This window comes from Chiloscyllium plagiosum, chromosome 28 (genome assembly GCF_004010195.1).
Source record: "Chiloscyllium plagiosum isolate BGI_BamShark_2017 chromosome 28, ASM401019v2, whole genome shotgun sequence".
NCBI lineage: Eukaryota > Metazoa > Chordata > Chondrichthyes > Orectolobiformes > Hemiscylliidae > Chiloscyllium > Chiloscyllium plagiosum.
This window is the reverse complement of record NC_057737.1, coordinates 6,299,961-6,324,746: the sequence shown is the minus strand read 5'-3', so window position 1 is coordinate 6,324,746 and position 24,786 is coordinate 6,299,961. Positions and strand designations below refer to the sequence as shown.

Below are 24,786 nucleotides of genomic sequence, written 5' to 3'. Positions count from 1 at the left end.
TCTGCACCATCACTTGGGCAAGCATATCTTTCCCATAGTGTGGCTGCCAGAACTGCAAACTCCAGCTGCGGCTTAACATCTTCAGTTTCATTATAATCTCCATGCTGTTATATTCCAATGCCTTGACTAAGAAAGACAAGTATTCAATATACCCTCTTAACTTCCTTATCTATTTGTCCTGTTGCCTTCATAGATCTGCATACCAAGGTCCCTCTGATCCTCTTTACTTCCTAGGATCTTGCCATTCATTGCCTTGTTAATCCTCTTAATATACATCTCCTCACACTTTTCTGGATTACATTCTATTTGCCACTTCTGTCCATCTGAATGGGCTGCGGAATGGCAGACGGAGTTTAATTTAGATAAATGCGAGGTGCTGCATTTTGGGAAAGCAAATCTTAGCAGGTTTTATACACTTAATGGTAAGGTCCCAGGGAGTGTTGCTCAACAAAGAGACAGGTTCCTTGAAAGTAGAGTCGCAGGTAGATAGGATAATGAAGAAGACGTTTAGTATGCTTTCCTTTATTGGTCAGAGCATTGAGTATAGGATTTTGGAGGTCATGTTGCAGCTGTACAGGATGTTGGTTAGACCACTTTTGGAATATTGTGTGCAATTCTAGTCTCCTTCCTAATGGAAGGATTTTGCAAAAGATTTACAAGGATGTTCCCAGGGTTGGAGGATTTGAGCTATAGGGAGAGGTTAAATAGGCTGGGGCTGTTTTCCCTGGAGCGTTGGGAGGTTGAGACGTTATCTCTTAGAAGTTTATAAAATTATGAGGGGCATGGATAGGATAAATAGACAAAGCCTTTTCCCTGGAGCGGGGGAGTTCAGAAATAGAGGGCATAGGTTTAGGGTGAGCGAGGAAAAGTTTAAAAGCGACCTTAAGGGGAACTTTTTCATGCAGTGGGTGTTGTGCGTATGAAATGAGCTGCCAGAGGAAGTGGTGGAGGCTGACAAAGTGGTGTGGGCCAAGTGGTGGCAAATGGGAAAAGATTAGGTTGGGATATCTGAATGGCATGGACAAGTTGGACCGAAGGGTCTGTTTCCATGCTGTACATCTCTATGACTCTATGACAAGCCCATCTGTATCATCCTGTAGTCTAAGGCTTTTATCGCTATTTACCATATTGCCAATGTTCATGTCATCTGTAGATTTAACTGATCAAACCTCCTACATTTATATCCAGATCATCAATGAATACTGCAAAAAAAAAGTCCTGCACAGAACCCTTTGGAACCCCTCGACACAGGCATCCATTCGCAAAAACAGACCATCAATCATCACCCTCTGCCGCCTGTCATGAACCCAATTTTGGATCTAATTTGCCAAATTGCCCTGGACCCTATGGGATCTTGCCTTTCTGACCAGTCTCCCGTGCAATGTCTTGTCAGAAGCCTTAATGAAGTCCATGCAGACTACATTAACACCTCTGCCCTCATGTACTCTAGTCACCTCATCAAAAAAACACTTAAACGTTTTAGACATACATTCCCCTGAGAAAACAATGCTGACTATTCTTGATTGATCCTTGCCTCTCCAAGTGTTGATTAATTTTGTTCCTCAGAATTTTTTCCACAAGTTTCTTACCACTATTGTTACACTCAATGGTCGAGGGTTCCCTGGTTTAAATTCTACCACCATTCTTGAATAATGGTACCATATTGGATATGCCCTCAGTTTCCTGGCCTCTGAAATTGATATCAGAGCCTCTGCAGTCTTATCCCTTGCTTCCCAAACCAGCTTAGGATGCATTTCATCTGGGCTAGGAATTTATCTGTTTTAACTGTGCAAAACCCACAAATACCTCCTCTAATCAATTGTAAGTCGTTAAAGTGTTCATTTGTTCATGACTACTTCTGTACACTTTAAATGTTCCTCTTTTACATGTTTCCTTCCCTTCCCCTTACCCTAGATCATTTTCTGATATCCAGGACCTTTCCTGTATTCCAAGCGATGAACAGTTCACCAACCATCTGCTGCTATCCAAAACGCCATTATCGACAAGTGCTCCTTTCAGTAACAGTACACCATATTCAAACAGTACAGGTATGTGGCAGGTGCAAGGAGTTATAAAAAGAAATAAATGACTATCTATTTAAATTTATAGAAAATTTGCCTCAGGGGACCCCAGTATGTTCATATATTATACACTGTGCAGAGAGGAAATTGAGGAGAGACATGATTGAAATGTATAAAATTATGAGGGACATAGACAGCAAGAAACTTTTCCCCTTTGTGGGGGGAATCAGTAACCAGGGGCAATACATTTAAGGTGAAGGGCAGGAGACTTAGGAGGGATGTGAGGAATCTGGAACTCACTGCCTTAAGGGCATTAGAGACAGAAACCCTCGTAGCATTTAAGAAGTGTTTTAGATGTACACTTGTGATGCCAAAGCATAGAAAGCTATGCGCCAAGTGCTAGAAAATGGGATGAAAATAGTTAACTCCTTGTTTTTGACCATTGCAGACTTGATGGACTGAAGGGCCTTTTCCACACTGTGGACGTCTATGGGTCTGAGGATAGCAGGAATCAATATCAATATGTCTGCCTACCCACTTTGCGTGGCTGGGATGTGGCTAATGGAATTGAACCACATTGCTGTGTGATATAAAGAAAAAGATATTATTAAAACGATGGAAGTTTATTTTTGATTACAGTATAGATGTGGTGCTGCCAGATTCATCATTTACGCATTCCATAACTTTGTAAAATATCCCTCTGGTAAAAGGATGCTAGTATACATGCATGTGGCACCAAATGGATCAGGAAGAAGTATAAGGACCCTTCTCTGTATAGTTAATGGGTCCATTAAGAAACAATAGCTGTATATTATGCTGAAGAAAGTACTCAATACGAAAATGATCAAGTGCATTGATGGCATGAAGTATATGTTTGTCATAACGTATATTTCATACTCAGTATAGGAAAAGTATTGTCACTTAAGCATTACTGGAATAATAGCATAGTTGTCCCTGTTGACGTTTGTTCTTCAATCAACATACTAAAATCAATGAACTGCTCAATTATCTCGCTGATGTTTGTGGAACCTTGCTGTGTGTAAATCAAGTGTTGCATTTCCTACAATGCAACAGTAACTACGCTTTAAAAGTATTTGATTGCTATATGTTAAAAGCCTGAGTTCATGAAAAGTGCAAACATTTTATTCTTTTAAATGTTTTATCAGATCTTTAAGTGATTCCTACAAGTGTTTTAGGGATGGTTAGGTAAAATTATTTAAGTACTTGTTTTAAATGTATAAAATCTAATCAAGAAAAGAATGTTTTCGCAGGTCATTCGCAGCATCCTACTGAATATGAACCAATGCCAGTACTTAATAAGATTTTAGAGACTTCTCTATGGCCCAGTCCAGAGTCAAGTGCAATATCCCCTGGGACATTTGCTACAGCTTGCGATGAGACTGACAAAATACAATCCCCAACCACTGTGCCTGAAACTCAGCCCACAACAAGAAAAGCAGTTGGATCTGTGAGTATATTTGTTTCTTTCATCAATATCTATATTTCCTTTCTTTTCTCTTCCTTTACAGATTAAACCAGCTCTCCCCTCTCCTATTCTCCCTTTCCGTACACTTAGATAAGCTGCTTGCAGACTTTTAGAGCAGAAGCTCCTGTGTTTCCTCCTACATAGCCCCCTCTTCACCTTTGGAAAGTATTCGGTTTTTTCCTCTGCTTTTGTGAGATGGGTAACTCAATGGAGTTGGTATTAAGCCACTGTCTTTCCACCTCATTTAGCTGTGTGCTGTGGCAACACATTGCTTGAATATCTTTATACTTTATGACATATATATATCCAGACTAAGGTTGCATATTATTCTTTTACATATTAAATTAAATGCTATGTTATAAAACAACCTACAAGGGATGTAATCAAAATGAAGGGTGGTGTTAATATTCTAAATTTACCAAGCTCAATGTTGAACCCTAAAGATTGTAAATTACCTGACCAGAAAATGAGATTTCTGCTTGCATTGAGTCTCACTGGAACACTGCAGCAGACCTATGATAGAGATGTTAGCATGGGAACAAGATAGTGTACTGAAATGTCAAGCTATAGGAGGTTGGAGTCATTCTTACAGAGTGGAGATATTCTACAGAATTATCATACAGTATGCATTTTGTCTCACCAGTATACAGGAGACCACATTTGAGAAATGAATACAAATAAACTAGAAGTAAACTTTATCTGGAAGATGTCTTTGAAACCTTGGGCAGTGAAGAGGAAGTAGCTAAAAGTGCAAGTGTCACACCTACTGTGATTGTAATCAAAGGTGCCATGGAGGGGAGATGTGTGTGCGAGGAGGTGTTAAGAGTGATGGGGGGGGGAGGAAATCCAAGGTGGTGGCAATCTGGGCAGATCTGCCTTGCTGAGCTCTGCACCACAGCCCAGCAGTAATGATAATTTTACCCCCTCACCTTACCTTTTTTTGGAGAAAATTGATGTTAAATGGTTGTGAAACCATTTAAATCCATTTGCAGTGGAGCCTCAATTGTCCGAGCGAGACCGGTGGGGAGTATTTTGTTTGGATGATTGATCATACAGGTGACCGGAACTAAACGGTAATCTGTGAGTGCCAGTTGTCCGAGAATTTCTCGATTATCTGGCAATGCACACCATAATGCCACTTAGCCAACAGCTGATCTATTGGAAACAGAGTGCTGGTTATTGAACATCTCTCGGTTATCTGGTAATGCACCCCATAATGCCATTTAACTGATAACTGAATGCTGGGTTGCCTGGTGATGTTTTGGGGAGGCCTTGAGATCTTGTTCGGATGGTCCAGGATTTGGATGGTTGATGTTCGGATAGTTGAGGTTCTACCATAAATTCTTTTTGAGTGAGCGAGGATGACGAAAGGAAAGCATATAGCCAAGCTCCAACACATGCAGATGCAGCTGCAGTTCCCTCAGCAGCCAAGAAAGAGTTACTTGCACAGCAGAATGTCACTGAAGAACTTGTGGTGATCCAAGGGATGATCAAGGAGTTGATGGAAGACAATCAATCATACTCAGCTGGAGCTGATTTTGGTCATGCTACAAAAGTATGAGAAGGAGTTGGAAGGGCTTGGGAAGAGAGTTGAAGAGGTTGAATCGTGGACTGTGGCGTCAGAGACTGAGGTCGAGTCCTCAGCGGATCCAGGATCCAGGCCCTTGAAAACAGGTCCAGGCTTTGACTGAACAGTTTGATGATCTAGAAAATCAAGGGAGGAGGAACAATATCTGGGTGGTTGGGCTGCCGGAGAGAGTGGAAGATGGGCAGCTGGCAAGCTTTTTTGAAGACTGGCTACCACAGTTTCTTGGCTGGGATGCTGAGGCAGACCAGGTGAAGATTGATCGAGCTCACCAGGTTCCAGTGCGCAGATCCAGTTTGGATCAGTACCCTGCCAGGTTCTGGTACGATTTCAAAGCTACAGGGACAAGCAGAGAGTGCTGGAATCTTCTAGAAGGATGGGGAAAGATCCACAGGCCCTGACTTATCAGGAAACTAAAATAGTGTTTTTACAGGACTTCTCTGCAGCTGTGATCCGTAAAAGGAAATTGCTTGAGCTCAAGAGAAAATTAAGGGACCTTGATATTCAATATTCGATGAGATACCCAGTGTTGCTTCGTAGTATTCACAAGGAGACGGCGAAGTCGTTGACTCCTCAGAACAAGTGAAAAATTTCTTGGACGCTTTAAAATAATTTGGTTGGATTTATAGACACATGGACAATAATCTTTGTTTTTTTCTCTCTTGCAGTGTTTCTTGTACTATTACCCTTTTCTTAAAGAAGCTGCTGTTGGTGTGCTTTCTTTTCTCCGATTAGGATTGGTGTTGATACATAGTTGGGGGTGGGTTGAGTGCTCATTATTTTGTTTGTTTCCTTTGATTGTTTGGGTCTGGGGGTGCGGCTCGAGCTGGAAAGGGGAATGGGGATGTGTGTGGGAGTTGTGAGCACCCTCTATGGGCAGGGGTAGAGTCCCCATTAAGTGCCTTTTGTGTTTTGTAGTTAGTTTAGTTTTTTGGTTTTTCGTAGATTGACTCCACGAGTCTTTTTTGCATATGTTCAGCATACTGTACGTCAAATTCTTCCTTTTGGTAGGTCAAAGGTAGTTGTAAATGATCATCGAGGAGAAAGTGAGGTCTGCAGATGCTGGAGATCAAAGTTGAAACTTTATTGCTGGAACAGCACAGCAGGTCAGGCAGCATCCAGGGAACAGGAGAAGGGCCTGTGAAGAAGGGCCTGTGCCCTTCTTTCCTGAAGAAGGGCCTGTGCCCGAAACGTCGAATCTCCTGTTCCCTGGATGCTGCCTGACCTGCTGTGCTGTTCCAGCAATAAAGTTTCAACTTGTAAATGATCATGGCTAGCAGTGTTCTTAAATGGAGCACCTGGAATATTAGAGGCATCCATTTTGCCAATTAAAAGGAAAAAGGTGCTGACGAGTCTCAAAAAGGAGAGGCCCTGTTGCAGGAGACTCACCTTAATGACAAGGACCACTTGAAGTTACACATGGCGAGTTTGATAGGGTGTTTTTCTTGTCCTTTAACACTAAGAGCAGGAGGCCGGCCTTACTTGTCCAGAGGAATCTTCCATTTAATTTAATAGATTGTGTTCAGGATGAATATGGTCGGTTTGTTATCCTTCAGGCCCTAATATATGGCAAGGAATTTGGTATTTTGAATGTCTATTGTCCTTTGGCCCTATCCCATAAGTTTTTGACTGATGTACTGTCTAAGCTGATGGTCTTTGTGTTGCAGCATATTATTATTGGGGGGGACTTTAATTGCTTTCCTGTGCTGGAACGAATGCCCAAACACTCCCCCAAAGCTTTCTCCACAATCTAAACATTTGGGTGATCTATGTGTGGAACTGGGGTTGGTAGGCATTTGGAGACGTCTCCATCCTGCGGGCAGGGACTTTATGTTCTTTTCCAATTCTTATAAGTGCCATACAAGAGTTGATTTTTTTTCCTAACCCTCTTTCTTCTAGATTCAGTGGTATCTTGTTCAGTTGGGAATATTGCCACCTCTGGTCATGCAGCATCAGAGTGGTCGAGATTAAGGGTAATGCAATGAGCTCATGGTACTGGTGAATGGATCCTTTCATCCTCAAGGGCAGCAAAAGTGTACTTTTCAAGGGAATTTGAATCATTTTTGGCCACTAACTTCGGTCCAGCCAGTAATCTGTCCATTTTTTGGGAGGCTGCTAAGGCCTATGCTAGAGGGATAATTATCTCATACCGGCCAGTCAGAAGCGACAGAAGGGAGAGCAGCAGCGTCAGCTCGAGCACGACTGAAGGCAGCTGAGATGGCATATTACAGTACATCATCAGTGACTAAGCTGCAGCAGATCACAGCCCTTTGATCTGCCTTAAACTCCATGATATTATATACAGCCAGGAAGGAACTTTCCTTTGTGAAGCAAAGGTTGTTTGAGCATGGTGATAGGCCGGGTAAATATTTAGCATATCTGGTTAGGAAGAAGAATGCCTCCCAATCTATTGCTTCTAAGAGGGAAGGGAATAGGACTCTTACTTGTAATGATAAAAAGATCAATGTGGCGTTTGGGAGGTTCTATTCTGAACTGTACCAGTCTGAATGTTGTGAGGATAGATGGGTTAAAATGGAGTCCTTTTTTAGGAACTTGGATCTTCCTGGGGTGCTCCATTAACAGCACAAGAGATACAGGAGGTGGTGAGGCAACTCCAAAGTGGAAATGTGCCCAGCCCTGATGGTCTTCCCAGTGAGGTTTATAAAGAATTTATAAACATACTGTCAGGGCCGATGCTAGAAATGTATAACTATTCATATAGTTGTGATTACCTCCCACCATTCTTGAGAGAGGCTAATATCTCTCTTATCCTCAAGAAAGGGAAGTCCCCGGAGGACTATGCTTGTTATAGACCTATCTTGCTCTTAAATTCTGATTTTAAAATTTTGTCTTCGACTTTGGCATTGAGATTGGAAGGGGTGTTGCCGACTGTTGTTAAAGATCAGATGGGCTTTATAAAGGGTAGCAGATCCTCTAATAATGTTACAAGGTTGCTTAACATGATTCAAGTGTGCCAGCAGCGATCGGTTCAAGGTTTGGTGGTCTCTTTGGAAGCAGAGAAGGCATTTGATCGAGTGGAATAGCTGTATCTTTTTTATACCCTGGAGTGGTTTGGCCTGGGTGGAGTGTTTATTAGATGGGTTAAGGGTCCTTTACAGTAATCCTCTGGCAGTTCTCGCCAATGGTATAAAGTCTGACAATTTTAACATTGGTAGAGGCAGTTGGTAGGCTTTTCACATTGGTGAAACTTTGATCAGTTATTCAAGGCTAATTTTGTTCATTTGTTTGGCAAGATTAAACAAGACCTTCAAAGATGGGGGGGCCCTTCCAATATCATGGTTGGGTCAAGCCGCTCTTATCAAAATGAATGTTCTTCCTTGCTTATTTTATCCTTTGGGGATACTCCCTTTGCTCTTGCCTCGGCAAATGTTTCAATAATTGAATGGCTTGTTTAGTTCTTTTATTTGATGCTATAAGTGGCCCTTATTAAGCCTGTGAAACTGCAATTGCCCCAGGGATTGGGGGGAGTAGATCTCGACATTAGAAGATATCAACTGAATTCCCTCCTCTCTTTTGTAAGTGACTGGGCCTGTGGAGACTCAGCATTGACATGGTTGGACATTTAAGGCCTCCCAGACGAAGTATACTCTTATCAACCTGTTGTTTTTAGACAAAATGAGGACAGTTGCAGAACATTGCCGTAATCCAATAGTTACTAACACTGTCAAAGCATGGAGGGCAATGAGGCAGATGGAGGGTAATATGTCTGAAACATTTTTTTCTTACTCTCATAGTTGGCGTGCCGGGTGTCTGGCCAGGACAATGGATCTTGAGTTTAAAGTTTTGTTGGATAGGGGAGTCTCTTGTTTGGGTGATCTCTTTGTGAAATGTTGATGTAACTTGATCCAATAACTTGGAAATATGGATTGTCAGGGTGAACAGTCGCAGAAGATTGAAGGCAGAAGTGCAGGAAATGGATCTGACAGGGAGGGAGGAATCCTTAGATGAAGAAAAAGGAGAACATGTTAGCAGCACCCGTTTGAAAATTGGCATCATTTGAACAAATATGACTGAGTTGGAAAAACTGAGACAATGGAATGATGTCCTGGTTGGAACAGGATGTGAGAAAGTGTAGTCAAGGTAATGGTTGAAGTTGGTGGATTTGTAATAGAAGTTGGTGAACAGCCTAGAGAGAGTCAAGGGAGGGAAGGGAAGAGTCAGAGATGGAGCAGGTGAAGGTGACAAAAGTTTAGAACTTAGGAGCAAAATTAATCAATTTTTTTCCAATTCCAGATGAGGACAGGAAGCAGCATTCATATTGTGAGTCATGTAATGGAGAAAGAGTTGTGGGAGGGACACCGAATTGGACTGGAGCAAGGAATGTTCTACGTTCCCCACAACCTCACAAAAAGACATACATAATTGAAACCCATGTGGGTACCTATAGCCACACCTTTGCCTCAGAAAATGAGAGATAAGTTAAACGTTCAAAGTGAGAATGAGCTTAGCCAGATGAAGGAGCATTGTGGTGGATAGGGACTGGTCACTCGCTTTTCGAAGAAGATGTGGATAGCCCTCAGAACATCCTGACAGTGGATAGACAGTAGAAGGATTGCACATCATGGTGAAGGGGAGGTGACTTGGACCAGAAAATTGTCATAAAACATCAGTGGAATCACGATATGAGTGTGAAGAGACCAAACAAGGGTGATGATAGGAAGAAATCTGTTCAGTGGGGCTGCCAGGGCAGTCCTGTTGTGGATTTTGGTAAGAAGGTAGAGACAAGCTGTATGGAGTCAATGCCTTTGAAGTTGGAGGCTGTGGAGGAAAGATCTCCATAGGAGATGAGGTCAGTGATGGTCCTGGAAATAACTGATTGATGTTAATTGGTGGAGGACATGTCTTGAGAGTTGGTGCTTAACCACTGTAGAGATCAGCATGCCAGATGACAACAGCACCACACTTATCAGCTGGTTTGATAATAAAGTCAGGGTTACACATGAGAGAACAGAGCACAACAAGTTCAGAGGGAGATAGATGAGAATAGGTGAGGGGAGTAGAGAAATTACAGCAGCTAATGACACATAATCAGGATGATGAGTTGTGTTGACAATTTTGGTTCTCTTATATTTGCTAAAAGCCACATATATCGAAAAGCAAGGACTTGTCTTGTGCAGGTAAAAACATTTTTTGTATTAAACAAAAGCACAAGAGTGATAGTTCCCTGACACATGTGCCACTGCATTGCCTCAACCAGCCAGAGTCAACTTGCAACATGTATCAGTTCCATTTTCTTATGAAGTGTAAATTGTTGCGTTCCCTTTGTAGTTTATGAAGATTCTGTTGGGTGCAAGCTTTGACAGCATGTCTCTTTTTTCAGCAGCACTCAATATAAGAGAATATTTGTCATTAAATGTTATGAGGGGGCCGAGGAGCCTGTACTGTGCTGTACTGTTCTATGTTCTATGCTCTATAACATTTGCACATGTTTTTCATGATATTATGTAGAAGGTCAGCTTGAGTTCATAAAATGTTTAGATGTCGGCAGTAGAAGATTTGAGGGAAATAAACGAGCTAGAGTCAGACATGGTGCATTGAGTTGTAAACTCAGTACAATGTGAACACAAAGAGGCACATATATTTCTAGGATGGGCGTTAATGTGCTTTAGCAAGAACAGAGAAGAAAGTTCAGATGGGCAATGGGTATAGTAGCATTGATTATAGAGACAAAGAAATACAGAGAAGCTTTTAAAGACGAATGAGAGAAATTCTGGTCTGGAGATGAGAGTAAAGGCCTAACATTTTTGTAACCAACAGCTTGTGGTATTATTCCATGTATTATTCAAGGTATATTTCAGTAACCATCGGTTTATTAATCAATATTAATATAGAAATGACACCTTTAAATAGGAGTCCCCTAATCATCCCATTATTTAGAACCATCTGAAGGATTGAGAGACTAAAATCTAGTTAAAGGAAGCAATAATGGCAGTAGCTAAAGGAACAAATCCAAATTTGCCACACATTGCCAACCTTTTCACTTTGTTTTCAGCTTTAATTATTGTGATATTTTACTGAATGATTCTGTTATATTGTGGTGAAACCTGCCTTAAAAGATTTTCATGAATGACTAGCTAACTCAAGTCCCAATCTGTACTTGAGATCACAGTTGATTTAGAAGCTGAGGAGTCATGTAAAGACTGCTGCAAATACTAAAAACTTCAGTACTTCCCTACAATGTGTCCCTTTGCCCTAATGTCTCATTTGTTTCAGTAATAATTGTTGCCATATTCAGATGAAGTGGTTTGAGATGCTTTCCCATGTGATCAACAATGTAAATACAAGATGTTTGTTATTGGATGGTTTTATTATATTTGGACAATCCTTAGGCATTACATTGTCTGTTAATCTTTTCACAGTATATTTTTTTGAAATATATTGAAATTCTATTGAAATTCAAAGTTCTTCTAATTTCAGGTGACTACAACTTTCCTATCGGAACCAGTTAGTGAAAAACTATGTGCAGCGCCTCCCAGTTCCCTCACACCACGGACAGGTAGAATATCCCTTCAGTAGCAGAATTCATTTTGAATAATTAGAGGGAGAAAAGTCAGGGGAGTATTTTCTATTCAATTTTGCAGTGAAATATTTTCTGCGGAGATTGCAATTGACAAAGCACAGTGTAATCAAAGCCTGGAGCAGGTTGCACCACTATCGTTTCATGGTGCAGCTTCCAGTTGCAGTTATATACTTGTGCAACATTTCTAATCATTTTACAATTTGGAATAATCTGAACATCTAGATTGTGGTTTATATATTTTAGGGGATAATTTTTAAGTTTTATGATTTTCACCTGTTGGTAAATGGGGAAAACTGATTAAGAAATCGGTAGGCATCTCAAGCGAATTCACTTAAACAGGCTTGGAATCAATTACAGTTAAAAGCTAACATATTTATTTTACAAAGTTAGAGGTAAAAGTGCAAAACCTGAACACTGAATAACCCACCTTTGAACTTGTAATGCAGTCAGAAGGTTTATATTTACTTCAATAAAAGGTTTAAATTATATGTGTAGTTCCCAGATCAAAAGAAGGTAAGTGCTAAGAGAGTTCCTTTACGAGACCATCAATTGTGGGAGACATACATCTAAAAGTTATATTATCATTTAAAATTGTTCATATGGATAACAAAATCAAAGTGTTGTTTTGAAGATAAATTTTCATTTCTGTTTGAACCATCTCAAGGCATGAGATGTTGCCACAGAGATTGTGCTTCAAGATGGAGCCTTGGTTGAAAGGTTCTTTTAATCTGTCTATCTGTGTATTTGCCAACAGAAGAAAGCAGTTCAATGTAGGGAACAGACAGAGGCACTTGCAGTTTTTGTTGCAGTGTGGACTGCATCTTACCAGTTTGAGAGAGCCAACAGGAAATGATGGTCAGTTAGGTCTTCCCTTTAACCTAAGTCAATTTCAACTTCATGTCTCACCATGTGCAAAGTGCATGGAACTCTATCTCAGTTTGAAATTTGTGTGAGAAATCAACTGAAAGATTCACTCTAGCTTGTAGCTAGTGAATGAAATGGATAGTGGTCCTGATAGAACCTTGTGGCAGAAAGAAGTCAGTAATGTTAGCTTGAAAAGCTGTGTCAAGATTGATGGGTAATAGTTGCTGATAAGACAAACAAGGCCATCCACAGTCATGAAACCTGTACCGGTGGAGAGTAATGGAATGTCCCTTAGAAGAAACCTGGAACACTGTTGAGATTTAAAATTAATTCTGGAACACCGTGGCATATGTTTGGGTTGGGACCATGAAGGGTGAATGAATCTTCAAGGGTTTTTAACATAGGGAACTTTTTTTATGGGGCCAAAAGGGATTTAAAATAGAATTAATTAATGGTATAAGGTTTTGGAAGCTACAGTGTTAAGTTAGTGGTGCTTGCTTTGTTTAATATCATTTTATATACAATATAACTTGTTGTGCCTTAAAAACAAAAAATCATGTGGCATAGTTCTGATTTCTTCTCTAAATGTTAATGGCCCGTCATAGGAATAGGGAATTATTGGAAATACTCAGCTGGTCAGGTATCATCTGTGGAGATAAACAATGGAGAGTATCTTCCCATTGACAGAGGCATTGGTGAGAAAGTTGGGAAAATCGTGTGACTTGTCCAGTGAAGAATGTCCCGATGTTGAGAGCAAAGCTTCCCATTTTCCAAGCAAGTGTTGAATGAGATTCTTGCTAGTGAGTGTGGAGGCCTATTTACATTATTAGCATCTCGTTATCTCTTCATCTATCCTCAACTATATGATGATTCTCATTCAAGATAAATAGAAAACTAAAGAGAAATCAGACACCAATAATAACCAGCGTGAAAGTCAGAAGGGAAATTTGGTGATTTCAGATCACTTTCTTGTTCTTCCTGACCTGAAATTTGGAAATTCAGCATCAACATCTCAGAGCATGCTCCATGAGTAACAACCACATGAAACCCCTGTCCACAGACCATAGCATCCAACACATACCAGCTTCATTGCATCCTCATGGTGCATCTTCACTTGACTTATAATGTCATTCTGCACTTGAATGCTACACTTTGGAGCACACTGGCATGTTTCAGTAGAATGCTGCTACCAGTCTGCTTTGCATGCAGTGACAGACACCCATCTCAAAGATTTAACTGGGTGTATCTTAAGGTTCCTTGTTTGCTGTCATAGTACTTTTATGCCTATTTGGATGCTCATAGCATCTCGGCCTTTTTGCTGTTTGCTGCTTCAGCCAGAGGTGGGAGACTCAGAGCACATCTGTCAAGCCTGGCTGTTTGCTTGTGCATTTCTATGAAGTACTTAATTGTCAACACCATGGGGTCCTGTCTTGCCTTGGGCTGAGTTGGTGCCTGGTCGCCATATGGCATAAGTAGGGAAGATGTGTTGGGTAGGCTAGAGGTTATTAAGGTGGACACATCCCCAGGACCGGATGGGATCTATTCCAGGTTGCTGAGGGAGGCGAGAGAGAAAATAGTTGGGGCTATGACAGATATCTTTGTGGCATCCTTAAATATAGGTGAGGTGCCAGAGGACTGGAAGGCTGCTCATGTTGTCCCCCTGTACAAGAAGGGTAGTAGGAATATTCAGGGTAACTACAGACCAGTGAGCCTGACATTGGTAGTGGGAAAGTTGCTGGAGATGGTACTGAGAGATAGAGTCTATTTATATTTAGAAAAGAATGAGCTTATCAGTAGTAGGCAATATGGTGTTGTGCGGGTGAGATCGTGCCTTACCAACTTAATAGAGTTCTTCGAGGAAGTGACCAAGTTGATAGATGAAGGAAGGGTTGTTGATGTCATATATATGGATTTTAGTAAGGCGTTTGATAAGGTTTCCTATGGTAGACTAATGGAGAAAGTGAAGTCACATGGTGTGCAGGGTGTTCTAGCTAGGTGGATAAAGAACTGGTGAGTAACAGGAGACAGAGTGTAGTAGTTGAAGGGAGTTTCTCGAAATGGAGTGGTGTTCTGCAGGGGTCAGTGCTGGGGCCACTGTTGTTTATAATATACATAAATGATGCAGATGATACAAAGATTGGTGGAGTAGCAGAAAGCATAAGGGACTGTCAGAGAATACAGGAGGGTATAGATAGACTGGAGAGTTGGGCGGAAAAGTGGCAGATGGCTTTCAATCCAGACAAATGTGAGGTGATGCATTTAGGCAAGTCTAATTCTAGAGCGAATTACACAATAAATGGAAGAGCCTTGGGAAAAGTTGATGAGCAGAGAGATCTGGGAGTGCAGGTCCATTGTACCCTGAAGGTTGCTGCACAGGTGGATAGAGTGGTCAAGAAGGCATATAGTATGCTTGCCTTCATTGAACGGGGTATTGAGTATAAGAACTGGTAAGTCATGTTAAAATTGTACAAGACATTGTTTTCCCCCAGGGTGAAGGATTCAATAATGAGACGTCATGCTTTCAAGGTGAGAAGTGTAAAATTTAAGGGGCTTACACACGGCAAGTACTTCACACAGAGGGTGGTGGGCGTCTGGAACGCGTTGCCAGCAGAGGTGGTAGAGGCAGGCATGGTAGATTCATTTAAGATGCGTCTGGACAGATGCATGACTAGGTGGGGAGCAGAGGGATACAGATACTTAGGAATTGGGCAGCAGGTTTAGACAGTACATTTGGATCGGCTCAGGCCTGGAGGGCCAAAGGGCCCGTTCCTGGGCTGTAAATTTTCTTTGTTCTTTGTCTTGCAAGTGCCTGGGGCCAGCTATAGAGACATGGCAGTAATTAACCTACCCACCAAGGTGTCAGGGTCTGAACTGGGGTAGAATGCAGGAGGCAGTCTTTCTGGTATATCCTCTAAGGGATCTATGGTTATTCTGCAGAGATGGAGAAGGAGACGTCTTGTAAGGCCAGTCTCTTGGAGCGAGTGTGCAGATACTGCCTTTTACCTGCAGGTGTCCAAAGTGAGAATGGGCCATGAACAAGGGATAGAAGTTCTGGGGAGTTTGAGGTGCTGAATGTCAGGCAGCTTACCTCTCTTGGCTCTCTCCACCCTATTGTGGGCCATTTTCTCCTGGAATGAATCAAAGCAAGGGATTGTGTCATGGCTGTTAGTGCTGAGAATGTGGGGAAAAGATGTAGAGGTAAACATCTGTGAGTAGACAGCACAGAGGTTGGTGAGAGTGAATGAGGGAAGATGGAGCATGCAATAAGATGCAATAGCCTTGGTTGTATAGAGAAAATGGTGCCACTTATCCTAGTGGAGCAGAGAAAGTCTTTAACCTTGTTCAGCATTGCTGAGTGTTTCTCTGGTGGCCTCTTTTCAAGGAGGAAGCGGAGATGCTACAAACCATCCTAAAGGGGGTTTGGATGTGTAGGGGGATTGTGCATTTGTGGTGAAGAGAAGGCAGCTAAATCCAAAAAACTGGAAATTATGGAACCAATATAAAGCGTCAGAAGTTGTGGCATTAACAAGCGCTAATTCCTGCTAAGCTGTATTTCACTACCGCCTAACAAGTATCTGGCCATGCCACTTGGAATGAGGTGATCTCGATGTCAAGATGAGCTTTGCTGATCTCATATCTGATTCTGCCACAGTCCACATCGCTCAGATCTCTACAAGATTCTGTCCTTGGCTGATTTCTGCTAAGATTGTCAACCGAAAGTGTCTGTCGGCCTGGCCCATTGCATTGGCTGAATATTGAAGATTCCCTTACAGTATTCAGAGAAGAGAAGGGAAATAAATTCTCCTGTAGTCCAGGCCAATGAATTGTTTTAACCTGTATCACTAAAGACAGATTCATTTTAAAACTTTATTCACAAAATTTATAAAAATTAGTGGGCGGCACGGTGGCTAGCACTACTGCCTCACAGCGCCAGAGAGCCGGGTTCAATTCCCGCCTCAGGCGACTGACTGGGTGGAGTTTGCACGTTCTCCCTGTGTCGGCGTGGGTTTCCTCTAAATTGCCCGTAGTGTTAGGTAAGGGTAAATGTAGGGGTATGGGTGGGTTGCGCTTCGGCGGGGTGGTGTGGACTTGTTGGGCCGAAGGGCCTGTTACCCCACTGTAATGTAATGTAAAAAATGTAATGTAAAAATACATTACATCATCATATAAATTTGACACTACATAAGGTGCACTTTTTTAACATTGAAGTTAACTACAATTGCCATTTATATTTATAATATACATTTTTATGAAATGTACACTGAGAGATCTTGTAGATGTGCAGCCTCTTGGTGTATTATAGTGGGACCGTCTTTCCCACTGGGTCTCTTTAGCAACACCCCCAAGCTTTACTGCACCATGTGGTCCTGGACCCTGGAAAGTGTCTTTCTGCAACACTCAGATGTCGACACTCTTTGAACTAGAAAATTAACTTGATGAAAGACTGTATAAAATCTAAATCAGATGGTCAGTTCCCTCATGGCTGTATGTTGAACCATTATCTGGTTAGCACAATGACTGTTACTGCACATTGCTCAAAATATTACTTACCATTTTACTAAAGGTCATTGTGTAAGTCATTATAGGAACAAAACTTATTGTTTCTGTGCCACCTTTTGTCCCAGAGGGGTAACATTTTGCTGCAACATGAGCTCATGCTGAAGTATTTTCAACTGATTCCAGAAACTTTTTGACTCGGAATAAGCTGCAGTATCTAAACTGTTCACAAGGCTTCAGTTCTGTTCCCAGGCTAGTCTGAAATACTATCCTCCAGTACAGTGAATGTGCTTCCTTAAGAACACAGAAGGCGCCATCTGGTAATGTCCATTACGAGAGAGGAAACTGTCACTGCTGCTGAGTGATACGGGATGGGCCGTGGGTGATGGGGGGTGGCATGGATCTCTGAGGCAGCTGTGATAACACTATTTCCTGGCAGTTAACATACATGAATATATAGTTCAGAGCAGGGAAGTGAACAGAAGGTGCTTCTGCAGAGACTTTATTGGTATAAATGCCCTAAAGCATCAATGACTTTTCATTACTCAGGAAATAGTGTTCAGAACAGTATGTACATTATTAAATTTTTTTCAGACTCTAGCAAGAAAAGCTTTATATTTTATTGAAATCTACATTTGAATGCTGCAGTAGAGCACAGTTAAGAGATCACCGACAACTTATTCTACAAAAGGAGTTAGAAGCACAAACTGTGCAGTAATTGATTGGCTGCTAATTAACCACCCCTTCTGACTTTTCAGACTGGGAAAGAATGTCAAAGAATGGGAAAGAGCAGATGATGTTTAATGGATAACCCATTCCTACAGCCTGTTTATTGCCCTTACAAAGTTAAATATCAGCTCTCTCCAACCCCAAAGTTTCACCTGAAACTGCTTTAAATAAGCAGCAAAACTGGCTTTAGGTTAGAATACCCACAGCCATCCGATGCACGGAGTTACCTTTCACCACATTCTGCCAAAAGAGTTAGGAATGTTCATTAATGTATTTTCTTTGCACAGATACTGTTGATGGCCAAGTTGAGGAAGTGGCAAAGTTGTCAGAACTAGGGGTTCCCAGTGACACATTGGCTGAGCTGCAGGTTGTTGCAAGTGGAATGCCTGGAATGTTGGACAAGAACAAACAGAATCAAGGTAAGTGCTGTGAAGACTTGTAGCAGTTTAAACACATCTGTCATGGTTTAATTAACAAGTAAACACAGAACAACTTGCTTGATTAGAACTCTATCTCCTGCCTTCTTAAGACCCCAATCCCTCTACTACCAGACAGCCGTGCATACTATCTACAGTTGATGCAGCAATTTGCCAAGACTTCTTCAGCAGCACTTTGCAAACTCATAATCTACATCACATAGAAGGACAAAAGCAGCAGGTGCACCTTCGCCTTGGAGTCATTTTGATTTAGACATACACCAACAGTCCCTCAACATGAAAATCCTCTGCTCCTATCTTTATTTCATATCCTGTGAAGGAATAAATATATAGCTATAGAAATGCATAAATCAGACAGATCACAGGTTTGATCACAAGTACATTTGAAATTGGCTTGTCTTTGGGAGATGGTTATGGTGCTGAAATCAACCGCAGCACAAGAATTCTTGATTGCTGGCACTGATGCCCACTCCATTCATGTGGAGAGGACTAGCTCAGCTGCTGATACTTTCTGTAGTCAAATAGCCCTTTGATATTCACAGTCTAGGTTCCACATAGGAAGAATAATGACTAATTGATGTACTGGACAATGACAAGATCTGTGGAAGTAGGTGGGCAGAGAAGCGGTGGTGGTCGGTTGGGAGAGGGGTTTGGTAGAGGGCATTCAAACCTCAGCGTCTGCGAGTTTGTCTGACTAGTGGGGATAGTTCAGGCTAATTTGAACACTTACATCAGCTCAATGAAACAGATGTTTGCCACTAAACTAACACAAATAGCTTCCTCTATTGTTGCAGAGGTGGAAGGGAAGATTCAATGAGCTAGAAATGCCCATTGTCCTTGCTTTATCTCAGTCTGTAGACTATTAGCATTTTTCAAAAGGGGGTTATAAATCAAAGATGGTTCTGAGGATTATTGAAATGATTTGTTTCAAAATGTATTTTCTACTTGGAAGTTCCAGATCCTTTTCCAAGTGGATCATGGAATCCCTACAGTGTGGAAGCAGGCCATTTGGCCCCATCGAGTCCACACTGACCCTCCAAACAGCATCCCTCCCAAACCCATCCCATTCCTGTAACCATGCATTTCCCATGGATAATCCATCTAGTCTGCACATCCCTGGATACTATAGGCAATTTATCCTGGCCAATCCACCCAGGCAGTTGCCCAATAGTGAACTTGAACCGGGGTTCTGGCGCTGTGAGACAGCAGTGCTAACCGCAGAGCTACTGTGACACCCAGATGGATCTGTAAGTACTACTTTCTTCCTGATCTCAAGTGTATAAAACCTCTCTTCCACCTCCCAAATCTCCAAGCTCTTTGTGTTCGAAGTCCAGTTTCAAGGTCACATTATAGAACCAGCAGAACAAAGGCCAAGACTGCCATCACAAGGTACTAAGGGGTACTACAAGTGTTTGCAATGTGCATTTTTAGGATCACTAGAAACAGAAGCTATTCAGTCCATCAAGCTCACTCCACCATTCTGTAAAATCATGGCTGATCTGATTGTGACTTTAACTCCATGCTCCTGCCTATCTGTCATTACCTATAATTCCCTGTCAATCAAAAATCAATCTAACTCTGCCTTTCCGTCTTGAATATATTCAGTGATGCAGCCTCCACTGCTTCCTGAGGCAAAAAATCCCAAAAACCAGAAATCCTCTGAAAAGAAATTCTTCCTTATCTTCATTATAAATTGGAGACCCTTTACTCTTAAACAATGTCCCCAATTCTAGATACCTATTGCCCTCAAAGAGGAACATCCTCTCAGCAAGAGAGAAATCAGGAGGGCAAGGGGACATGAGATAGCTTTGGCAATTAGAGTTAAGGAGAATCTAAAGTGTTTTTACAAATACATTAAGGACAAAAGGGTATCTAGGGAGAGAATAGGGCCCCTCAAAGATCAGCAAGGTGGCCTTTGTGTGGAGCGGCAGAAGTTGGGGCAGATACTAAACGAGTATTTTGCATTAGTATTCACTGCGGAAAAGGATATGGAAGATATAAACTGTAGGGAAATAGATGGTGATATCTTGAAAAATGTCCATATTACAGAGGAGGAAGTGCTGGATGTCTTGAAACACAAAAATAGATAAATCCCCAGGACCTGATCAGGTGTACTCTGGGACTCTGTGGGAAGCTAGGGAAGTGATTGCTGGGCCTCTTGCTGAGACGCCAGAAGACTGGAGGTTGCCCAACGTGGTGCCACTGTTTAAGAAGGGTGGTAAGGACAAGTCAGGGAACTATAGACAGGGTTTGGAGGGATATGGGCCAGGTGCTGGCAGGTGGGACTAGATTGAGTTGGGATATCTGGTTGGCATGGACAGGTTGGACCGAAGGATCTGTTTCCATGCTGTATGTCTCTATGACTATATACACATTTCTGGAGTTCACTCCCTCCATTATGCAGCATCTCCTTTTTTTTGATGGCAGCATCAATTCTTAATCATGCCCACAGTCTGAAGATCTATAGTAAATCTCTTCACTTTAATATTTACATCTTCGTTGTAAAATAATGTTTAGACCCAGTTTTTCCATCATCCTTTCAGTTGCCTCCCAATTGTTTCATTTTCAATTCCTGACATAAGAAAATTATTAAAAATAAATTATTAGATTATTGACAAACAGAACACGATATGTAAAAATTAACAGCAAGTGCTTCCTATTTAGACCTTATTTTTAATATGTAAGCAATTATCGGATTCGTCGTGTTGCAGGGTCCTATAATCAGGCTTTGTTTCAGTTGGAAAGGTGAATCAAATGCCAGAGGGAATAACATCAGGAGAGATTGTTCAGGAGACTGCAGAGAATCAGCAAGAGGATGAGGCTTTGCAAGAGGTGAAGCAAGAAGCAAGCCAAGGCATGTTGGAACATCCCAGTGACTGGGAAAGGTGCAGCTTGCAGAAATCCTTGGAAGAAACTGAGAGGTAGAGAAACAAAGCAAGCAACATTCCATGCATTCAAATGTCAGCACTATATCTCTGTCATTTCTGTTACAGCTCTTGCCCACTTGCCGTATCATATCACTTTATCAAAGACTAATTTGATTTATTTCTATGATTCACTTTGCCTTTCATAAAATATGACCCTTTATTGCAGTTAATTCAGTTCCCAAAACAGTCTTGCCACTTGTGAGGCAGGGTCTTTGTCACCAAAAAACTGAACAACCTAGGAAACACGACACCTTGCAGTACAGTATCAAACTTCTCACTACCAATTGGTAACATTATAGATCTCACCAGAGAAGAATAACCCCATCTGTTCTGTCTCAAACTACCTTAGTTCAGCCGTTGAAGGATGCCCTATATTACTCAAGTATTTTCTTTTTTCCATACCAGTATGCTAAAGCTGACAACTCTGCACTTTGTCAGACTGTGTCAGTTCACCGTGGAGAAGCTAGAAGTTTGCCCATATCCATTCCAGTCAAAACCCATCACACTTTGAAGATATTCAATATGCGGCTGTTTCAGAGCTTCACTGGCACCCCCATTATCCACTTAATGTAAATTAATTTTTACTCTTCTTTTTACAAATGAAAATGTCCATGGGATTTTCCTAATCAAGTAGCCATGAAAGTTTTAATTGTAATAAACTGTTGTAAATAAAATTTGTGGTTTTCATTAGAGCTCATTCTACATTGGATGGTGTTCTAGAGGAGATATTGGAACTGCAAAATCAGCCAAAGGAAAAAATAAACAAGATGCAGACAAATACAAATAACTCAAAAGGAGAAGAGGACTTAAGGTAGATCAATTGCTGCAGCTGCATTCATTAATAGGAGTGAACTTTTAACTACTGTGTTCTAAAATATGAGGGAGGTGTGTTTTCATAACTCCTTTCATTACATGCTGAACAAATAGGAACAAGATTGCCAGTGAAGCCACAATTGGTTACAGCATCATTATGGACATCAGTGTTATTGCAACTTAGAAAATAGAATTTGATGTGCATCAGTGGAGAAAAAATTTAGTCAGTGTAATAGAAGATTCACCCTCCCTGTTTGTAATCTTTATTGTTTCTAAGACCAGACTATGAGAAGTTGTCTGTTCAGCCTATTCCATGAGATCATTAGCTGATTTGGTCATTCTCAACTCCACTTTCCCGCCCTTTTCCTCAACTCTGGATTCCCTCACCGATTAAAAATCAGCCCTGATTATAGTTAGCAACCCAGCTCTTGCCATTAGTGTTAGTCATATTTGCAAGTTTACCTTCAAAGGTTCTCTTTAACCTCCTTTTTAAAAAATTGTCTTTCACTTATTTTTAAAACTTTCCCAATCCTCTGGCTAACCACTAATCTTTCCCATGTTGTATGTTTTACTCCCCCTTTCAATTTGATACCATCCTTAACTCCTCGTTAACTGTGATTTGTTTACCCCCTTAGAATCCTCCTTCCTCACTGGAATATAGCTTTGCTGCAAGCTATGAACTATTTTATTAAATGTCCATCGTTGTTCCTCAACTGTCTTTGTTAGGCCAGCTGCCCTGCTTATTTTGTAATTACCCTTATTTAGGTGCAGCACAGTTGTTTCTGACCAGTATTCCTCCCCCTTAAACTGAATGCTAAAATTTATCTGTCAAGGTCATTGTTTCAAAAGGGATCTTTTGTTTTGATGTTACTTATTAAACCTGCCTCATTACAAATCCAGACCAAAAAGAGACCAATAAGTAATTAGATCCACCACATTGTTCTAGGAAACTATCCCAAATATATTGAATTCTGCCTCGTGGCTTCCTCTCCTATTCTAACTTTGTTACATGCCCTCATTATCTCCTAATTTATTATGTCCCACCACATATTCTGTTAGGGGGCCAAAGATGATTACTTCCAGCATCTTTCCTTTCTGTTTCTTACCTCCACCCATATATATTCTACATCTTCCAATTCAAGATCATTTCTTGATATTGTAGTTATTCTATCCCATACTAATAGTGCTACCTTACCACCCTTTCCTTTCTGTCTGTCCTTTCAAAAAGTCACATACCCTTGAATGTGTAGTTCCCAGCTTTGATATCCTTATAACTGTGTCAATGTAATGGCTATGAGATCATACCCATTACCTTTATTTTTGCTGTTAATACATCTCTTTTTTCTAAATAAATTTTAATCAAGTTTTAGCATTCCAGAGTTTAGGGGGATGACAACGAACAGCTCAACAGATGGTGAGAATGGGACAAACAGTAAAATCAAAAGAGCAAAAGGTGCACATTGGAATGAGAGGTTACAAGAGTTCACAGGAATAGAATGCAAAGATTTGAAGATTTAACATTAAGGAACTAAGGCATTCGTGAGCAATTAGTCTGAAATAGGAATTGGCACACATCACCTAATGGGACTAATTTTTGGATTTACATTAAGGTCTGGATTAATTCAGTGATCAGAGTATTTGGATTTATTTGCATTTCAGTCTGTTTATATATCATGTCCAGTACTTTAGTATGATGATGTGTTAATTGCAATGTTGTATCACAGTGTATCACAGAAAGAAGAATGCCCCGCTAACATAAATCAAACCAATATTTCAACTGCCGAGGGAGAAACAGAGGGCATTACAGACAGCAGAATATCAAGAACTGGTGCTTCAGTTCCTCCTGCAGGTAAGATATCAATAAAAAAAAAGTTGCCATGATCACAATTATTTTGTCAGAATTAAGCAGTTATATTGAGGTACAGTGAATTGAAGACAATACAGGATTTGTAAAGAGTTGGCAGCTCACTATCACTTTCTCAAAGGCAGTAAATGCTGGCCAGCCAGAGACATAGACAGCCACATCCCATGAATGAAAAAAAAGACACCAAAATAAATCAATTTCATAGAAGTTCACAGTTGAAGCATTTAAAAACTGATTGTTGATAGCTAATCTGTATTAACAACAGCCTTCAAATCAACATGGTAAATACTGGAATGCCAACACATTGGAATCCAGTAACATAGCCAAAGACCTGGACTAATTTTCTAGAAACACAAATTAAATCCCCACTAAAAATCTGGGTATGCTAGTATCTGTACTGATGACACACAACTATCAGATTGTTACCAACCCATTTTTTTTAAATAATGCCCTACAGAGAAGGAAATCTGCTGCCCTAAATCTGCCATCACATGACTGCAGACCTACAGTGTGGTTGACTCTTAATTACCCACATATAGCTGACCATGGCACTCAGTTCAAGGCAATGAATGCTGGCCTGCATCTGCACATTAAGTGGATCAATGTATGCCTTTTGCTTTTGCCTAGCACAATTTAGTGTGAAGGTTAAATTCAGTTAAGTATGCCGCATACCAGCAGCTACACGTAGTTTGAAATATGCAGAAACCAGAAGTTGTGCAACCTTATTTACCACTGTTTATTTTCAGGTAGCCTTAGTGAAGAGAATAGAAATCAAATCCAAAGAGCAAACTGGAACCAGCCTCACAGGTATGGCTAACTGCCAAAACAAAGGCCAAGAAGCAAGTTGCTTCATGGAATGATATGTCTTGTTGCATCTGCGTTCTTTATCTTCTTGGCTTTCTTTAGGAGGTAAAGATGTCTCCACATGTCAAACTGCATATAATCATCCAGCTGAACATCCTCAACTCAACTTATTTTAAATCTGTTATTCCAGAAAGATTAGTTTTTAAATACAATAGCTC

The 24,786-nt window shown here is 40.9% G+C and overlaps 1 protein-coding gene across 1 annotated transcript in view; it reads left to right on the top strand.

Annotated features, from left to right (window-relative positions):
- Positions 1–24,786, top strand: part of LOC122564209 (inactive serine/threonine-protein kinase TEX14-like) — a 155,070-nt gene that overhangs the window by 129,787 nt on the left and 497 nt on the right. The window contains exons 22-29 of the mRNA XM_043718905.1: positions 1,915–2,048; positions 3,293–3,489; positions 11,531–11,609; positions 18,011–18,142; positions 20,898–21,081; positions 21,779–21,898; positions 23,625–23,749; positions 24,511–24,571. Coding sequence (XP_043574840.1) covers positions 1,915–2,048; positions 3,293–3,489; positions 11,531–11,609; positions 18,011–18,142; positions 20,898–21,081; positions 21,779–21,898; positions 23,625–23,749; positions 24,511–24,571 — 1,032 coding nt within the window. The remainder of the gene's footprint in view (positions 1–1,914; positions 2,049–3,292; positions 3,490–11,530; positions 11,610–18,010; positions 18,143–20,897; positions 21,082–21,778; positions 21,899–23,624; positions 23,750–24,510; positions 24,572–24,786) is intronic.